Source organism: Vombatus ursinus, unplaced genomic scaffold (assembly GCF_900497805.2).
Source record: "Vombatus ursinus unplaced genomic scaffold, bare-nosed wombat genome assembly UNPS02007612.1, whole genome shotgun sequence".
Lineage (NCBI taxonomy): Eukaryota > Metazoa > Chordata > Mammalia > Diprotodontia > Vombatidae > Vombatus > Vombatus ursinus.
Genome location: NW_020947390.1, coordinates 1,335,440 through 1,352,336, shown reverse-complemented (window position 1 = coordinate 1,352,336; position 16,897 = coordinate 1,335,440). Strand labels below are relative to the sequence as shown.

At 35.6% G+C, this 16,897-nt stretch overlaps 1 protein-coding gene across 1 annotated transcript in view; it reads right to left on the bottom strand.

The window, feature by feature from the left end:
* Nucleotides 1–16,897, bottom strand: part of CNTN5 (contactin 5) — a 541,975-nt gene that overhangs the window by 445,878 nt on the left and 79,200 nt on the right. Inside the window, exon 3 of the mRNA XM_027849527.1 lies at nt 12,481–12,576. Within this exon, the coding sequence (XP_027705328.1) occupies nt 12,481–12,576 (96 nt within the window). The remainder of the gene's footprint in view (nt 1–12,480; nt 12,577–16,897) is intronic.

Here is a 16,897-nt window from a genome sequence, read left to right as displayed (position 1 = left end):
GGTGTATTTTGAGAAGTATCATAGAGTGATACTACTACTACTACTACTACTACTACTACTACTACTACTACTACTACTACTACTACTACTACCACTAGTACTAGTACTACTATTACCTAACATTTATGTAGTACTATTTAGGTTTGAAAAATACTTTGCACATAGGGGCCATAATGTGTAGGAGATGGGACGTGGATTAGAAAGAGTAGGTTTCAGGTCTTGCTTATTGGAATATGGTAACTGTTTAACAATGTTGCTTCATTTCTCAGCGCACCAGACAATTCTCTAAGAGCTGCTGCCTCAGTAACAAACAAAATAGACAAGTTGTTGGTCTGCATAGATGAAGAGAGTCCATACATCAATAGAGATGAAATCAGTATTGACTTTGGCATTCTGGGATTTAAAAAGTAAAATAAATATAAAATTTATTTTGAGGGGCAGGAGTAGATTAACAGTTTAAGGAATATTTGGTAAAACTTGATCATACTGTGTTTTACAATTGAAATTCTCAGGGAAGATACAAGGTGAAGATTTTTAACAACATGTAACTAAGCTTTAATTGTGACTCTTGCATTTGCAAAGGATTATAACATATTAGGGTTCCCCACTGTATTCTTACTGAGATGCCTCATAGTGGTATGTATGTGTGTGGGGGGTCATCCTCAATTCCTTGAGGCTATTATAGTGCAGTGTAAGCTCAGGCAGGGCCTAATCTCATTTTCAAATATGCAACTGACTAATGATGTTTTTGCTTTCCCCAGGGCCAGCCTCACTATACTGTGAGAAGCTCATGACTAGAGCAATGGTCACAAGGAAAACAAGGAAAAGAATCTTCTTCGGGTACACATATCCAGTTAATGAGACTGGATAGATATCCTCATTAGGGGCCTGTGGGATTATCTTCACAGGACTTGGGGCTCACACTAGCAGTGGGATATTATCAAGGCTGAGAAATCTCAAATATGACAAAATAGAAATGGGTGCCAACAGGGGCTTGGACTGATTAAATCAGTCAGTCATTAAACATATATTAAGTTTTTCCTATGTGTCATGTACTTAAAGGGGTTACATAGGACTCTTGGTGCTTAATTGTTTTCTTGACTTTTCTGAATACTGATGTGCTGTGGTGGACAAAGTGTAGGGTATAGAGTCAGGAAGACCTGAGTTCAAATATGACATCAGGCACACACTAGCTGTATGACCCTGGGCGAGTCACTTAACCCTATTTGCCTCCATTTCCTCATCTGTAAAATGAACTGGAGAAGGAAATGGAAAACCACTCCAGTATCTTTGCAAAGAAAACTCCAAATGGTGTCATGAAGAGTCAGATACAACTGAAATGACTGAACAACAATAACTTCTTTCTAATGAAGTTTTGAAAAAAGCCCTGAGATGGAGTGCTCTATCCACTGTACCACCTAGCTGCCTAGAAAGAGGTACAACTTCTATTTATCTGGCCTCGTCAGTAGAGGTAGAGAGTGTAGCAAGTGAAGAACAGAAAAAAAGAGACTACTATTCAAAGTCATAGGTGACTTAGGTGGAAGAAAACTCCAAGGTATCATTACTGTAAGGGTTAACATATTAAAATAGATAGAAAGGTTTATATGGAGGGGAGAGAGAGATCAGTAAAGGCGATGCCAATTATTTTGCTTTGAATAGTCTTCTCAAGTGGTGTGACACATATATAATGGGGCAGAGTCTCCTGTTTTAGGAAAAACTCATTTAGACTTGCAAAATCCCTTATTTCTTATCACTACTAAAATACATGTAAAATTAATTTGGTTGTAAATGTAAAGTTAACTTTGAAAAACCATGAGTTACACAGCATAACATAAAATGAAATTACTCCTTTGTTATACTTTTAACTGAACCAATTAAATTGTATTTGAATTAGGTACTGGGTAAGGATGGTACTCTAAGCTGGCAACTACTAAGGAGCTCTGTAATGAATCAAATAGCTAGAATATATACTTAGGGTTCCATGATCTCATTGCTTTAGCTTTACATTCTCAGTATGTTATTTCAGTAAATTTATTGCTGATATTTCTGCAGAAACAACCCTTGTACATTGCATACTCAAAGTTTTAGAGATAAGGGATAGGAAGTGGACTTGTGGTTTCATTGGCAAAGGGGATTCCCAGATGAGGAAACTCCTTCCACCAATGCAGGCTGTCATCTCCTCTGTAACTTAGATTCTTAGTGAGTTGTCTAGAACACTGAGAAGGTCACTAACTTTGTTAGTGTTCACACAGTAAATATTTTCAAAACTAGGATCTGAACCACACCAAAAAAAGTGAAAAAGGACGAGAAACTGAGGGAAACATTAGAATCTGAAAAACATGATACATGAGAGAGGAAGGGTATGGTGTCCACTGAAAAAAAGGAATAATAAAAAGGAATATTGTGGGAACAAAAATTCACAAAGGCCATCTATTGAACAATAGAGGTGTTGAGATCCGTGTCCACTGATATGGATCCTTGAAGTATATCAAGTCAATAAATATTTATTAAGCACCTACTATGTGCCACACACTGTGCTAAGTGGTGGAGATACAAAAAGAGGCAGAAGACAGTAGTGATATAAAACAGTCAGTGTAAGGTCTGAAATAGTTAATGAGTGAAGACTGGACAGAATTTGGTAAGCATGGAAAATATTTTTGCATAGTGAAAATTCAATCTTAAAGTTGGAAGATTTTTTACTAATTATAATAATGGAACATGAGATATGCAAATAGAGTAGAATTTCATGCTAACATGATTCCTTAGTCCACAAATAGTCAGGTCAAATCATGTTCTTTGAAATAAAATTTGAACTATAAAGCCTGATTTATTTAAATGTTTAGTCCTGACCATTAGGTTCTATTAGTCAGCAAGCATTTATTAAATATTTACCAGATGCCAGAAACTGTAGCAGAATATGGGGATATAAAAAAAGCCAATAACAATCTCTGTGTAACAAGGTTTGGAGCCAGAGGACCTGGGTTTGAGTGCCAGCTCTGCCATTTTTTCCCCTTGTGATTCTTAAGCAAAGCCATGTCATTTCTCTGGGCCTTATTTTCCTGATCTTTGAAATAAGGAGACTGAATGGCCTCCAATACTGTTCTCTATATCTATAACTAGAGGTAACTAATGGCTCAGTGGATAGAGCACTGGGCCTGTAGTCAGAAAGACCTGAATTAAAATCTAGCCTCAGACATTTCCTACCTGTGTGACTTTGGGTAAGTCACTTAACCTCTCTGATTGCCTGACAAAATGGATCCACTGGATCCATTGGAGAAGGAAAAGGCAAACCTCTCCAGTGTCTTTGCCAAGAAAACTACAAATGGCATTATGAAGGGTTGGATACAGCTGAAGCAACTGAAAAACACAGATTATCTATAATCTCCTGAATTAATTTTATTATTGCACACTGCAAAGTTTGCAAAGTGCTTTAAAAACACTATATCACTTGAGCTTCAAAACAATCTTGAGATAGATTCTACAAGTATTATAATATTTTACAAATGACTAATTTAAGAAGTTAGGTAATTTGTCCATAGTCACATAATTTCTAAATGTCAGAGGTAAGTTTAGAACCCAGGCCTTCTGCTCTCTTTAGCATTTTAGCACTTTAGTGAGACAGTGTGATGCAATAGAAATAATGATGAATTTTCCCATTGAATATGGACTCATGGGACCTGAGTTTGAATTCCAGCTCTGCTGCTTATTATCTGTGTGACCTTGGTCAAGTGGCTTATCCGCATTTAGGCTCAGTTTCCTCATTTATAAAATTAGGGGTTTGAATTAGATGAACTCTGAAGCCCCTTCCAGCTGGAGAGCTCTGATTCTTCAAAAAAAACAAAAAACAAAACAACAAATTAACATTTTCTCTGGTATATTACTTTCCCCCTAGTTTAGAAGGATCCATGAATCTATCCTGTTTAGACAGTTATAAGTTTTCACAATACAAAGACAATGTGTGGTGTAGGGGGAAGAGCACAGGATTAGTGAGATGACTTGGGTTCAGATCCTAAAGGTACATACTAATTGTCAGACTATATAGTTACTTTGAGATTCTGAATTTATCTCTACATCTGTAAAATGTGTGGGGGGGGGTTGGACTAGATTATCAGCAATGTCACTTCTAGCTCTTAGTTTATGACTCTATGCCCTTAAAAAGGAAGAAAAAAACATCCAGTAGGAAGGCATTATAAGTTTCCATAAGCAGTGTCTATACCAGGCCAAGACAAGTTATGAATTGAGTAAAAAAACAAAACAAAACACCTCAATTAAAGAAGTTTTTTGTTATCATGGTAACAAAATAAACAATCTATTTCCTGAATTTTACTTTTTCATAAGTCATTTTAATGGCTTGTAGTACAAGTAGAGAAACAGGTTATCCCAAAGTGTATGAAGTATTCTCTATAGAACTTCATTATTCTACACAATACTTCATTTAAACAGATTTTTTTAAAATTGGGGATCAGTTTTAAACCAGTATCTTATAGTTTACTTTTTGTATGCTCTTAGATGTGGACTATTCTTTCCCATGATGCCAATATATGAAAAATAAAATAGTCAATAGGTACTGACTTCTTTGTTGAAAAGACTATCCATACTGATATTCTCAAAAACTCCCAAACCAATCTGTATATTGTAACAGATATTCTGAATGCTTTTGTTATTCATTTTTGCAAATCTCTCCTTTGCAAGTACAACCCTGAATTTCAAAAGTACAAAGAGCTGTTTCTTGGCAACCAAACTCATTTAGGGCAGATGTGCTTAACCATCTAAGAAAGAAAAAATATTCATTTTCTGGTAGATGAATAACAGCCTCAGTAGCCAATCAAGATTTTTTCATTTACATATGTTGCTGACAGTGATTGTTATTGACCTCTTGGGAAGTAAACAATGGGATTTAGCAATTCTGCCAATTTCTAGCTTTTGCTTTTCTCAGAGAAATGTGTGTTTCATACATCATTTGAGGAAATGAGAAAATAGAGCTTTTGACCATTTTTGTGTTTTATTTCAAACTTTGAGAATGTGTGAATTGATAAACATTGTTCTATACTGCCACCATTGAAGGATAGCAAATGAAGAATTGAGAAAAATTGTGTTGAACATGATCAGAGGCAACCCAATTTCAGGGTATAAAGAAGTATCAATGAAAGAGAATCAAGCACTTGGTACTTACACCATAAATTGTTTAGGACAACTTTTCTGTTATAGCCTGAATTCAATACTCTGTGGATCATATCATATGCCATTATTAAAAAAAAAAAACATATAGACAAAAAGCCAGGAAAGTAATTAGTTTGTAAAGGAGATTTGGCAGTCCTGTCTTCCAACAACAATGTTATAAAATGACTTGGGAAAGTTATTGGTGGCAAACTCAAAAAATAAGACCTTACTTGATTAATAGGAAATCCTAATCAGATCATGATGCATTCTTTGTTAAAAAAAAGTAAGATAAATAATATTTGGGGTGATGTAGTTAAAAGAGCTCTGAATTTAAAGTGAAGAGATCTAACATTGATTGCTGTGTAATCCTGGGCAAGTCATTGAGCTCTCTGAGACTGTTTCCACATCTACAGAGTGGGGATATTAATAGTTATACTCTTGTTGTAAGATTGTTTTGATGAAAACTTTTTTTACACACAGAAGTACCATATAAAAGTGGGTTGTGCTTTTTATTGTTTCACCCTCTAAAATGTAAAGTTTATATAAAACTTTGTTTCTTCTGGATATTTTGATTATTTATTTTGCAATCAAATTGCAATTATTTAGCTTGATTTTTTTACCTTTTTTTAACTTTAAAATATTCATTAACCCAAATGATAAGTAGGTCTAAAGAAAGAATGTTCAGAAATAAAATGTACAGAATTAAAGCTATGCTAGCATCATCAAATATTAAGGTTGGCAGAGATTGTCAAAGTTAACCAGTTTAACACTTTCACTTCACTGATGAGTAAGAGCATATTTTCCAATAGTATGGATATTATTGCATCTAAAAAAAGAAATATCTAATAATTACACAAATATTTAGTTTAACAGAAACTTTTTTATTAGGGTAAAATCTTATCACTTCTGTCAATTAGGTATAAAATATGTAAGTTGAGAGGGTAAGATGAATCAAAGACAAGCATTTATTATTATGTGCCATGTCCTCTACTAGGTATGAAGAATATATAAGACAAAAATGAAATAATCTCTTCATTCCAGAACCTTACATTCTAACAGGAGAACAATGTGTATACATATAAATTCACATAAAATATATACAAAGTAAATGGGAGTTACTTTTAGAGGGGAGGCATTAATAGTGAATGGATGGAATAGGTCAGAAAAGGCCTTTTGGTGGGGACGGGGGTTGCATTTTTTGATGGCCTTTGAAGGAATTTAAAGATTCTAAAAAGTGCAGGTCCAAAAGTGAAATGAGTGGCCTCATGAGGTAGTGACTAGATTCTTCCTCATTGGAAGTCTTCAAGTTGATGTTATTTGATTAGTTAGGTATGCCATACTTGTAGAGGTTTCCAAAGTGGGCAATACTTCCCCCTGAGAGGTGCTAGAATGATCTGGGGGGGCAGTAGTAGCCTCTGGTCCAATTGAGAGGAGTTGAATAAAAATAAGAAGGTGGTGGAAACATAAGGAAAGAAAAGAAGATAAGAAAATTTTGAAAAACCGTTTGTACATGTTTCATCTGTTGTGTAACAGAATTAAAGTTCTAATGATTATATTATTTTCCAAATAAGCATTCAAAATGCAAGTATAACTAATCAGGGTCAAGTCTGCTCACAGGTCTTAACAAGCAAGTATTTGCAGACTAGTGTGTCTCACATGGTCTGGAAGTCCAGCATGCATTGGCAGGAATATGTGTGTGTAATGACTTGTTTACCGATACTATACAGGTGATGCACTATTGCATCATCAAAATTTCAATGCAGGAAAAATCTCTCAAATGTATAACAAAATTTTAAATTTAAGATATTATATATATATATATATAATGCAAATTAAAAAAATAGATTTCCAGGGGCCCTGAGTAATTTTTTTTGAAAAGGGGGTGGCAAGTCAAATAAGTTTGGGAGCTCTATTACAGAGGGTGATTCCTTTTGGGTATAAGTTGGACTGGTTGGCTGATGATGTCTCTTTCAATTTTCAAATTTTGTGATTCTATATGACTAAATATGAAAGGAGAGTGTATCACAGGAATAAAAAGGAGAGAAAGGGACATGCTCAATAACTAGAGTGATCTGAGCAGGAGGATAGAGAAAAAATTTACCCAAGCAACTAGTATGGTAGCAATTCATATAGCTATTGAAAGGATAAACTTAAGACAGGCCAATTTTTCTTGCCAGAAGCAAAATACAAAGGTATGAATCAAGAAGCAGTGTAATTGGGGACTATACAATCACTCAGGGGTAGCTTGGACTCTTCAGGTACTTGGAGGCAACAGTGGAGATTGTGAAGGAGAAATGAAGAATCCTGGATAGACAATGGGCTCAATTTGCTCAGCACAATACTACCAGCTCAAAAAGTAAATTAAAGAAATTTTAAAAAGTGCTATCCATAGTAGTAGAACATGTATATGGTTTACCATTGATTCAGTATTGAATTTTGTATCTGATTATCCTAATGTGGCCTGAAATTTAAGCAGAAATTTAAATCTAATACCAGTTCTGATGTCCTCTGTGTGAATAGAAAATTAATGTGTTTCCGCCAGGTTTCCCTTTAGAATGAAAATGCAGTAGTTCTTTAACATTAAAAGAAAACTCACAAATTAGCACAGTTTATGAGAAAAGACATAAATTCTGTGTATGTTTCTAGATGACTCAGTTATAAAATGTTTAGTTTCCCACAATGTCTAACACCCTACTGTTGCCACTGTAAGGTTGCTTCTAATTCAGGCAGGAGAGAGGCAATTAGCTATCTGTCAGAGAAAAAGAGGGTAGACCTTAGAAAGGCAGTTGTTCATACTGTGCTGCAGTTATAACGAAAAAACAAAAGAAGTAAAGTGAATTTTGTAATAGAAACACAAGATAATAGAATCAGCTACTATGATGAATCAATATAGGAAGATCAAAAGCGTTTTGTATTATTTCATGTAAAAATTCACTTGCATAGAATCATGACTCAGCGGTTCTCATTGGGTCACACATTTTGCTGTAAAACTCACAAAGTTCTAGGCAACCTGTCTTTTGTAATTGGCCATTTTATGGGAAAGCAATACTCTATGAAAGCTTATAGGTCTTTAATAACTTTCTGTAATTATCCCTTGTTGAATGAGCCCCATCACCATCTCTTAATACATTTCTGGGAGGAGTACTTAGGGTAATTCCTCTTAAATTAGGGACTTTCCCAATGAAGATACTAATGTATAGTTTGTTTCCATAAAACACTGACTGTACATACAATCAGTGCCTGTTTAGACTCAAAACTTGCTGAGACTTAGAGTCCCAAGAGATCAAGGAGAAAGCCCCAGAAGTTACAAGTTAAGAAATATCAATATAGGACAATCCAACAAAGGATAACTGCAGAAGGCAATCAGAAGCCTCTACACACATTAGTCATATCAGATAGGCATGTGAGGCAGAGGAAGCTTTGATTAGATGGATTTGTGAGGCTCTTTTTTAATTGATTATATAGGGCAAGAGAATCAAGTCATCATTTTTCAAAGGGACTCCAATATGTGCCATCAACTCTAGTGCTTTAAAGAGATGCACACAAATGAAAACCTTATTTGGACCACGTTTCCCCTGACATGACCAATGTCATTGCCAGTCAGCATTGTTTAGGTTCATTGCCATCATTAAGTTAGAATTGGTTATTTTAGTCTTTGGAATTGCCAGTATACAATTAGAGTCAGTTTGAAAATATGGCTTAATTTACTGAATTTTTTTTGTGGGAAATATTTTGGGAATATACACTACTGTTATTAAAGAATTTCTGCAGAAAAGTCACTTCATATAAGCATTTTGTTTGTCGTCCAGTTGTTTCAGGCATGTCCAACTCTTGATTATCCCACTTGGGGTTCTCTGTAAAGATACTGGAGTAGTTTGCCATTTCTTTCTTCAGTTCATTTTATAGATGCGGAAACTGAGGCAAATAGGGTAACATAGCTAATAAGAATCTGAGGCTAGATTTGAACTCAGGTCTTCTTGACTCCAGGCCTTGTGCTCTAACCACTGCATCACCTACCTGCCCTTTCTAGAAGCATATTGAAACTTAATCTTTAACAAATAAGAATATTTAGAATAGGTGAATTTATTGAACAGGGGGTATATTAAACATTCAGGGTGGTATATATGAAAACTTGTTTTAAAAAAGCAGACAGAAATGCAGTATCCAGTTAAGATCGAGTCCTTTGTACAGAGTAGTCTTTTTAGAAAACAGCACAAATTGTTTTAAACAGCTGATTTCTTCTGGCACTACTTAAAGTTGTTTCTCTAGGGAAGATATTTTCTCAATTTTAGCTTGCTAATCTACCAGAATGTTTTGAAATATAAATTTGAGAAAGTTACATTTTTATTCCTTCCATATGACTGTGTGTGTTATGTGTACTTCATATGGTGACTAATGATAAAAATAATTGAAGTTTGTCACCAATCTCCTAGCATCCGAATTTTGACCTTGAGTTCACCCTTCAGGGACCATTGCTACTCTGTGATTGTTTCAGAAGTGTTTACTTGATGTCCCGTGATCAACAATATTTCTGTTTGTGAAAAGTAAAGAATGTAACTCCTTCCAGTTTTCTCTTTTGTGTTGTGTTCTTTCCCAAACCAATCATGGCTGTGGTTCTACTAGTTTGTTTTCTTATCCTGATTTCAAAGCAAACATGACCCAGAGTTTATCTCTGCAATAACCTTCCCTTGTAGTTTGTCTTTTCCATGTCAAACTAATGATGAAGGGATTTTTGCCCCTCCTTGCCTTCATCCCTTACAACAATTAATTCTCAAATACACTTATACATAGCTCACAAAGCCTACTTGCACCTAATTTCTTGTTGAGCAGCTAATCTGATGGAAGTAGATGCCATTTCTACATTGAGTTGATTTTCTTTGGCAAAAGATACATTGGATAAAAATGGACAAACTGAAGCTAAATTTACACAAGAGAGAATAGTATTCTCCATAACCAACAATAGTGTTAGTGGATCACAAACTACTCCAGAGTATTGGTTAACCTTTCTCTGCAGGTATGTAATTCTGTTCAGTGAATATGATACTGGGATAAACCTAAACAGATATCCTTAAAACACAAGTAATTATCCTCCTTGGATCATAAATCCAAAGCAAAAAGAACCACAGAGGTTATTTAGCTCATTTTACAGATGAGGAAACTGAGGTCCAGAGATATTAAATGACTTGCCCAAAGTCACACAAGAGGTACCACTAGAATTTGAATCCAGTTCCTCCAACTTCAAATCCTTTCACAAGAATTCTTAAACATAGTATGAATTTTGTAAAAATATAAACTGAGATAGTAGTCGTTCCACAATTAACACAGGACATCTGAAAAGTCTTAGTACAGTTTTAAGCTATTAAACATTTAAAGTGAACTAAGATTTTTTGAACATCCTGAATATGATGCCATAAATTTCTAGGCCTTTTAAGTTATTTCTGCTATGGGAGCAAAACCATATGGATACTCATATTATGTGAAAAATATGTTATTTCTTTATTAATGTTAAACAAAGATTTTAAAAATATTTTTAAATTTGAACGTATAATTTAGAACTATTCTCTACCTCCTAGCACATCTAAAGCAGGTAAGGCCAAGAAGGTTCACTGGAAACTCCAACCTCCCCTCACTCACCCTGCCCTTGACCTCCCACCATATTATACCCACACTTTAACATTCCCAAAATGTTAAACACAATTAAGTGTCTGTAGTCTCAGAGCAGAGAAAATTTTCCTCTCAGCCATATAATAGTTGCCATATAGAGAGGGCTCCCAGGCCAGCTATCTATTCCCTATCTGGCTGCACTCCTTTGGACTGGACTCCATCAAGATTGTGTCCCCCAAGAATCTCATTATCAGGAAACTTCATCCTTTGAGACTGCATCAGCCTTGTACTCATATCTCATTGGGGCCCTTAGTACCTTCTGCCCCTCTGATTGGAGCAAAGAACTCCTTTCAGAGCTTCCACTTAAAGTGGAATCCTGGGCTAGCCATCTCTTTATTTTCTACCTGGCTACAATCTTTTGTACTGGGTGCTATCATGTTCGTGCCCTTCCACTCCCTTTTCTGCTTTTCTTTTGGTGTGTTGTCTTCCTCCATTAGATTGTGAGTTTCTTAAGGGCAGGGAGTATCTTTCTTTTTGTATTTATATACTCATAAATTAACACAGTTCCTGAAACCCAGTAAATACTTTCTGCATGTATATTGACTGACTACGTCATTACTGTCACAAAATTTCATTTTTAAATCTAAGTTAACAAAGTTGACAGCAACTGAAAGGTGAATCTGGAAAAGGCCCAATATCAAAGGGAGGGAGATTTTAAAGATACACCTTTATATAACTTGTTATTTCTGATTAAAAATATTACCCCAAACAGAGTCATGTTCCTCCATTTCATTTCTAACATAACTTAAAAACAATCTTGTCTTTCTTACTAATTATTAAAGGAAAAGTGAACAGGACACATGGAAAATGAATCTTCTTTCTACTATTTTTTTTGCTTACAAGATATTTTATTAACTTCTTAATTACAAATAGACCAATCATAAGCTCATAGGCTTTAGAATGTCTAGATCTTTGATTCCCTCCTTTGTGCAAACTCCTGTGAAACAAGAAGTGCTATTATAATTCACCTGAACTTGGGGTAACTCGTAACAAATTATAGAATTCAAGCCTAAGAAAGAATGTGACCAGCCACAGATCACCAAAAATATGTATGTTTGATGTGAAAACAGTACACTGGTCTACTACCAAATCCATTAAAAACCACTTATCCCTCACCATGAGTTTTATCAGCAAAAGTTCAAGTACCAAAAAGTCATGCAGCATATTATGTGTTCTATGTTTTTATTTGGAAACTTAAAATTTATTTCTAAATGGTCCTGGCTATAACGCAGTGAAGAACACTGCAAATAATTGTATAGCTTATCTACGGAAGGAGGATGTACATTGGTATTCAGTAGGCATGGGGCTCAGTGCTAACACTCCAAAAAAGTTTTGCAAAGTTTCTATCCTCTCTCCACTTATCTCCTTCCTTGAGCTTCAGGCAATATATTACTCACTGGTGCAGGCAGAGACACAACCATGACAGTCAACAGTTAGAGTGGCAATAAAACAATCTTATCATAGGAACTCAGTCTCCCACTCAATGGCATTTAGAATGAATGATGTTTAATTATTCCTCTGGTAGTCAGAGACATATCAAGTGCAATATAGACATTTCATTTGGGATGTTTCACAGTCAATACATGACACCATTCAAACAAATGAACATACAGTCAAAGAGAACAGAAGCAATCCATAATGGGAATCCTACTGTACCTGGTGAATGAGGCGGAGGAGAACACATCAGAACAACCCCCTGGCCTTCCCTCACAGAGACTGCACTTCTTGTCCGGCCACTAAAATTTCCCAGATCTGTCAACACAATACAGCATTTAGATGTATGACAGGAAGGAGCTGAAATTTTTATTACTATTATAACTTACATTTCTCTCTCCCACCATCTCATTATTATGCTGACAATGCCTGTTTTGATTTGTTAATCAGTGATAGAAGGCTCCTAAAAATAAATCTATACCATCTTATTTTAACTACAAAGATTTTTAGGTTACATCAAGTTATTTATTACTTCTTGTAGTGAACACATATGTTGTGAGTGGGGAGATATTAAGCAATACAACATTTATAACAGACATTTAATAGCTCTTTTATTTCTTTATACCATTTCCTGCTTATTGATTTTTTCCCCTTACCAATAAAAGCCATCCATGCATAGTGAGAAGAGAAATAAAGGTGGTGAGGGTTGTCTACTGTCTAACCTGCTGCCTGTGGAGACTCATTATATATGTCACTGTAGGAATACAGGATATAGCAAGTACACAGTTGGAATTTACCAAATTATAGAGACCTGGGTGATCTCACTTAATATGAAGAGGATATGAAGTGTCCTTTTCTTCTAAATATAAGTCAGGAGGTCATGTTGATTCTATTCCATGGAAGTTTAAGAATGGACTGAATTATTTAATGGTGCCCATTCATTTTTGATGCAGGTCTATAGTTCTGGCAGTGTTTCTGCAACAGGAAAACCCACTAATATTTAGAAGAGATTACAACATGGAAGGTCAATTCCCTATCCCTCATGTAGGCTGCACTTAGCTAATTAGAATGGATATTTGCTTTAAAAAATATTGAGAGAAAAAAGATAAAGTAGGACAAAAATCCTGTTGTATTTTCATATCTCCTATGTGGAGTCTCCTTAATGCTTTCTCCTTTCTCCTTTCTCAGCCTACACATCAATGGTAGGCATTTTACGAAATAAGAGAGAAGAAAAAGGAGTTAGAATATGTTTTGGGAATACATTGGACACAAGTTTATCTTTTATACTTGGTATGACCAGATCTCAAAAGAAACTGTGGTACATTTAGACAGGGGTCCTTAACACTAAATGCTAAGGCCAGAGAGCTTGACCCATTTCTCTTTAAACATTGCTTGAATGAATTCCATAGCTTTTTTACTGAAAATCTCTTATCTTAGATCTTTTTTGCATCTCTACACTGATCTGCTTTAGCAACATAATAGCTTGGTTCTCCCCCCCCCCCCCCCCCCCCCCCAAAAAAAGCACATTCAAACTGAAAGGAGTTTCTTTTAAACTGCCAAGCTGACAGGGTCAACACCGAATAGGCTCTGTGATGTGATTTGACGACCTAGGTGCCCCAAATATCTTCCCTACAAGCTAGCCATTAGAATTGCTCCTTCAGGGCAAAGTATTGTGTTTCCAGAAGCTGCTTTTAAACTACAAAAAGGTAGGGCAACCCATTAACTCATTGGTTCCCATTAACACATTGCAACCCATTAACACCCTAGTAGAATTTAATTTTTTTTTCCAGATTAGCCAGGGAAATCAAAAGGTATAGCAGTCACTTTGGTTTCCAATCACACCCTGTACCTTCCCTACTCTTAATGACCAGTTACTGTAGGTCCTGTACCCTTGGTCATGTAAGCTGATTAGAAAATTTTGCAATACTACACGTAATTCTGGATCTGGTTTCTAAGTCTGTTACCCAAATTTCAAATTAAATCAACAAGAATAGATTACTACTGAGCTGAATTTTAAAACAGCCACTGTTTCAATTCAGTTGATGTTAATTATTAGTATCAAATCAACATGGTTTTATGGTACATTGAGTGAGTCAGGAAATATAAGAGATATTTCTAAATAAATTACCTTTAAATTTTCTTTAATGAAGGCTCTGGACTGCTATAGAGATATGTACTCATTGTTACAGTTTGAGTTAAATGGAGCATACACAAATAGTTATTTAAAATAAATATATATGTATTTTGTTACATTAGAGTGGTGCTAGTCTTATAAGAGCTCTCTATTTACCAAGGGGAAAAAAAAAGACAAGAAATTGGCACTCCCATCATTTAAAGACTATATATTTACTATCTGAGACCAATTTTATTTTTATTGAAGGAAGGCAAGAAGGAAAGAAAATATAATGATCCTAATAACAACAGCAAATCTTTATAAAAGCCCTTTAAGGTTTAGAAAGCTCTTTACAGACATTATCTCATTTGGTGGTTAAAACAGCCATGTAACAGAGGTACTATTGATAATATTATCCCCATTTTGTGGATGAGGAAACTGAAGTTTAGTGAGATGATTGGCTAATCATACAGCTAGTGTCACAGTGAGCTTCGGTCTTCCTGACTCTGAAGATAAACAATTTTTTAACTACACCTTTCTCACTCACTAAAATACTGTTTTAATTTATTAAAAAAAAAAGCATACACATCTTATTCCTGTACACCTGCACCTACAGTAAAGACCAATCATTATATCCATTTTATCAATATTCAATCTCTTATTCAGTCATTTATCCATTAGGCTATAATAGTTATTAGCATTTTCATACAGTTTTCAAGTTTTTACCATGTTTCACATGTATTATCTCATTTGATCCTCATAGCAATCCTGTGAGGTGAGTACTGTAGGTATTGTTATGCTCATTTTATCGAGAAGAAAACTGGGGCTCAGAGACACTGACTTACCCAATGGCAAAAAAATAGAAAGTGACAAGGGTCAGCTTCCAATCCAGATCTCTCTTGACAATGTCCAACATATTTTCTCTTTTTCTAAGCTCACACTATGATTTGAATATGCCAAGGAGAAGACAAGGAGGAGTTTTCAATTCAATTAGAATTCATGCAAGGCACTGTGTTGGGTTCTGAGAGTAGAAAGATAGATTCAACAAAGATTCCTCTCTCAAGGAGCTTACAATATAACCGAAAAGGACACATGCAAACAACTGTGATATAAAGGAGAACATAAGACATTTAAAGGGGACATGTAAGAGAAGTCCTATGGCAATTGTGAAGAAAAAAGATCACTTTCAAGAGGAGGATGAATGAGGTATGAGTTAATGGCTTGACCTAAGCCGGACCTTGAAGAGATGAAGATGGGATTATGAGTTAGTAAAATATAATATGAATGGGAGAAATGTGCCTTAAGACTGTGATTGTGGAGATCGTTGAATACCAGCACAACCTCCTATTAATCTAATTAGCTTATATGAAGCCTAGGGGTAATATGATGGTCTCTCAGGTCCACATGGTTCTCTATTATGATGCTTTAGGGACTTGATATTAAATGACAAGTTAGGAGCATAATCATTATCATTCCAAGACCCAGTTAGGAAAAAGTTTCTAACATTTAGAAAGAGGTTTGGCTCTCTGTCTTAAATTATATGTGTACTTATTTCTAGCTAAACTCTAGTTTTTAGATGGTTGAGGCAAAATCTAGTTTACTGGAAACATTTGGTTAAGCACTAGAGTATATTGTAGTGTTTGATAATAGGTAGTAGGAGGAGAAGTTGGGGAAAATGCAGGCCTTTTCTTGGATCTTCTAGTGCTCTTTGAAAAAGTGGTATACCTGGTGGCTCCAGCTGGTGTCTTTTGCTCCATGATGCCTGCAGGGCTGATGTCCCTTCTTTTTCTCTGCCTTGTCTGCCATAGTTAAGTCTTACTTCCCTTTTGTCTTTTGCCCTTTGTCCCCATGTTGTGGATTCTTTCCCACCCAGTTCTTGTCATTCCCCACTCCATCCTCTCCTCTGCTAGACCCTCAAAATCTCTTTCAGTTTCTGAAGTAACTCCATGTTTTTGTATAGATTCCTCAGTTAGAAACCAAGTCCCTAATCCACTGGAACAGACTTCCTGTCCTAATTGAAATGCTTTTGATTGGTTCCAAGAGGTGTACGGACGTTGTTAATGTGTAGTTCTGAAAGACTGACTCAATCAAGAAGTGTTCTGACCCAGCAAAGGCAATTAATTTTAAGTAGAATTGGGGGGTGGGTGAGTTGAATCAATGGAGCCCTACCCCCCCATCCTTATACCAGGCAAGAAATTTAGGCTTTATTTGTTAGCTAATGGATATCTATTAAAAAAGTTTTTGAATAGAGGAATGTCACCAGAGAAGGACATTAGGATGATGGCTTTAGTAGCAGTGAGAATCAGGTGAAAGTTTGAAAGATGAGACACCAAGAGCAGTTATATAGCAATACCAATATTTCACATGTAGAATGATGAACTCTTGATCTGGGATCATTGTAGTGAAAGAAGAGAGGAAGAAATAGATCTGAGAGGTGCTGGAGAAGTAGAATTGTTAGGATTTACCAACTGATTGGATCTAGCCCATGGGGTAGAGGGAAGAGTCAAAGATGCCTGACTAGTAATT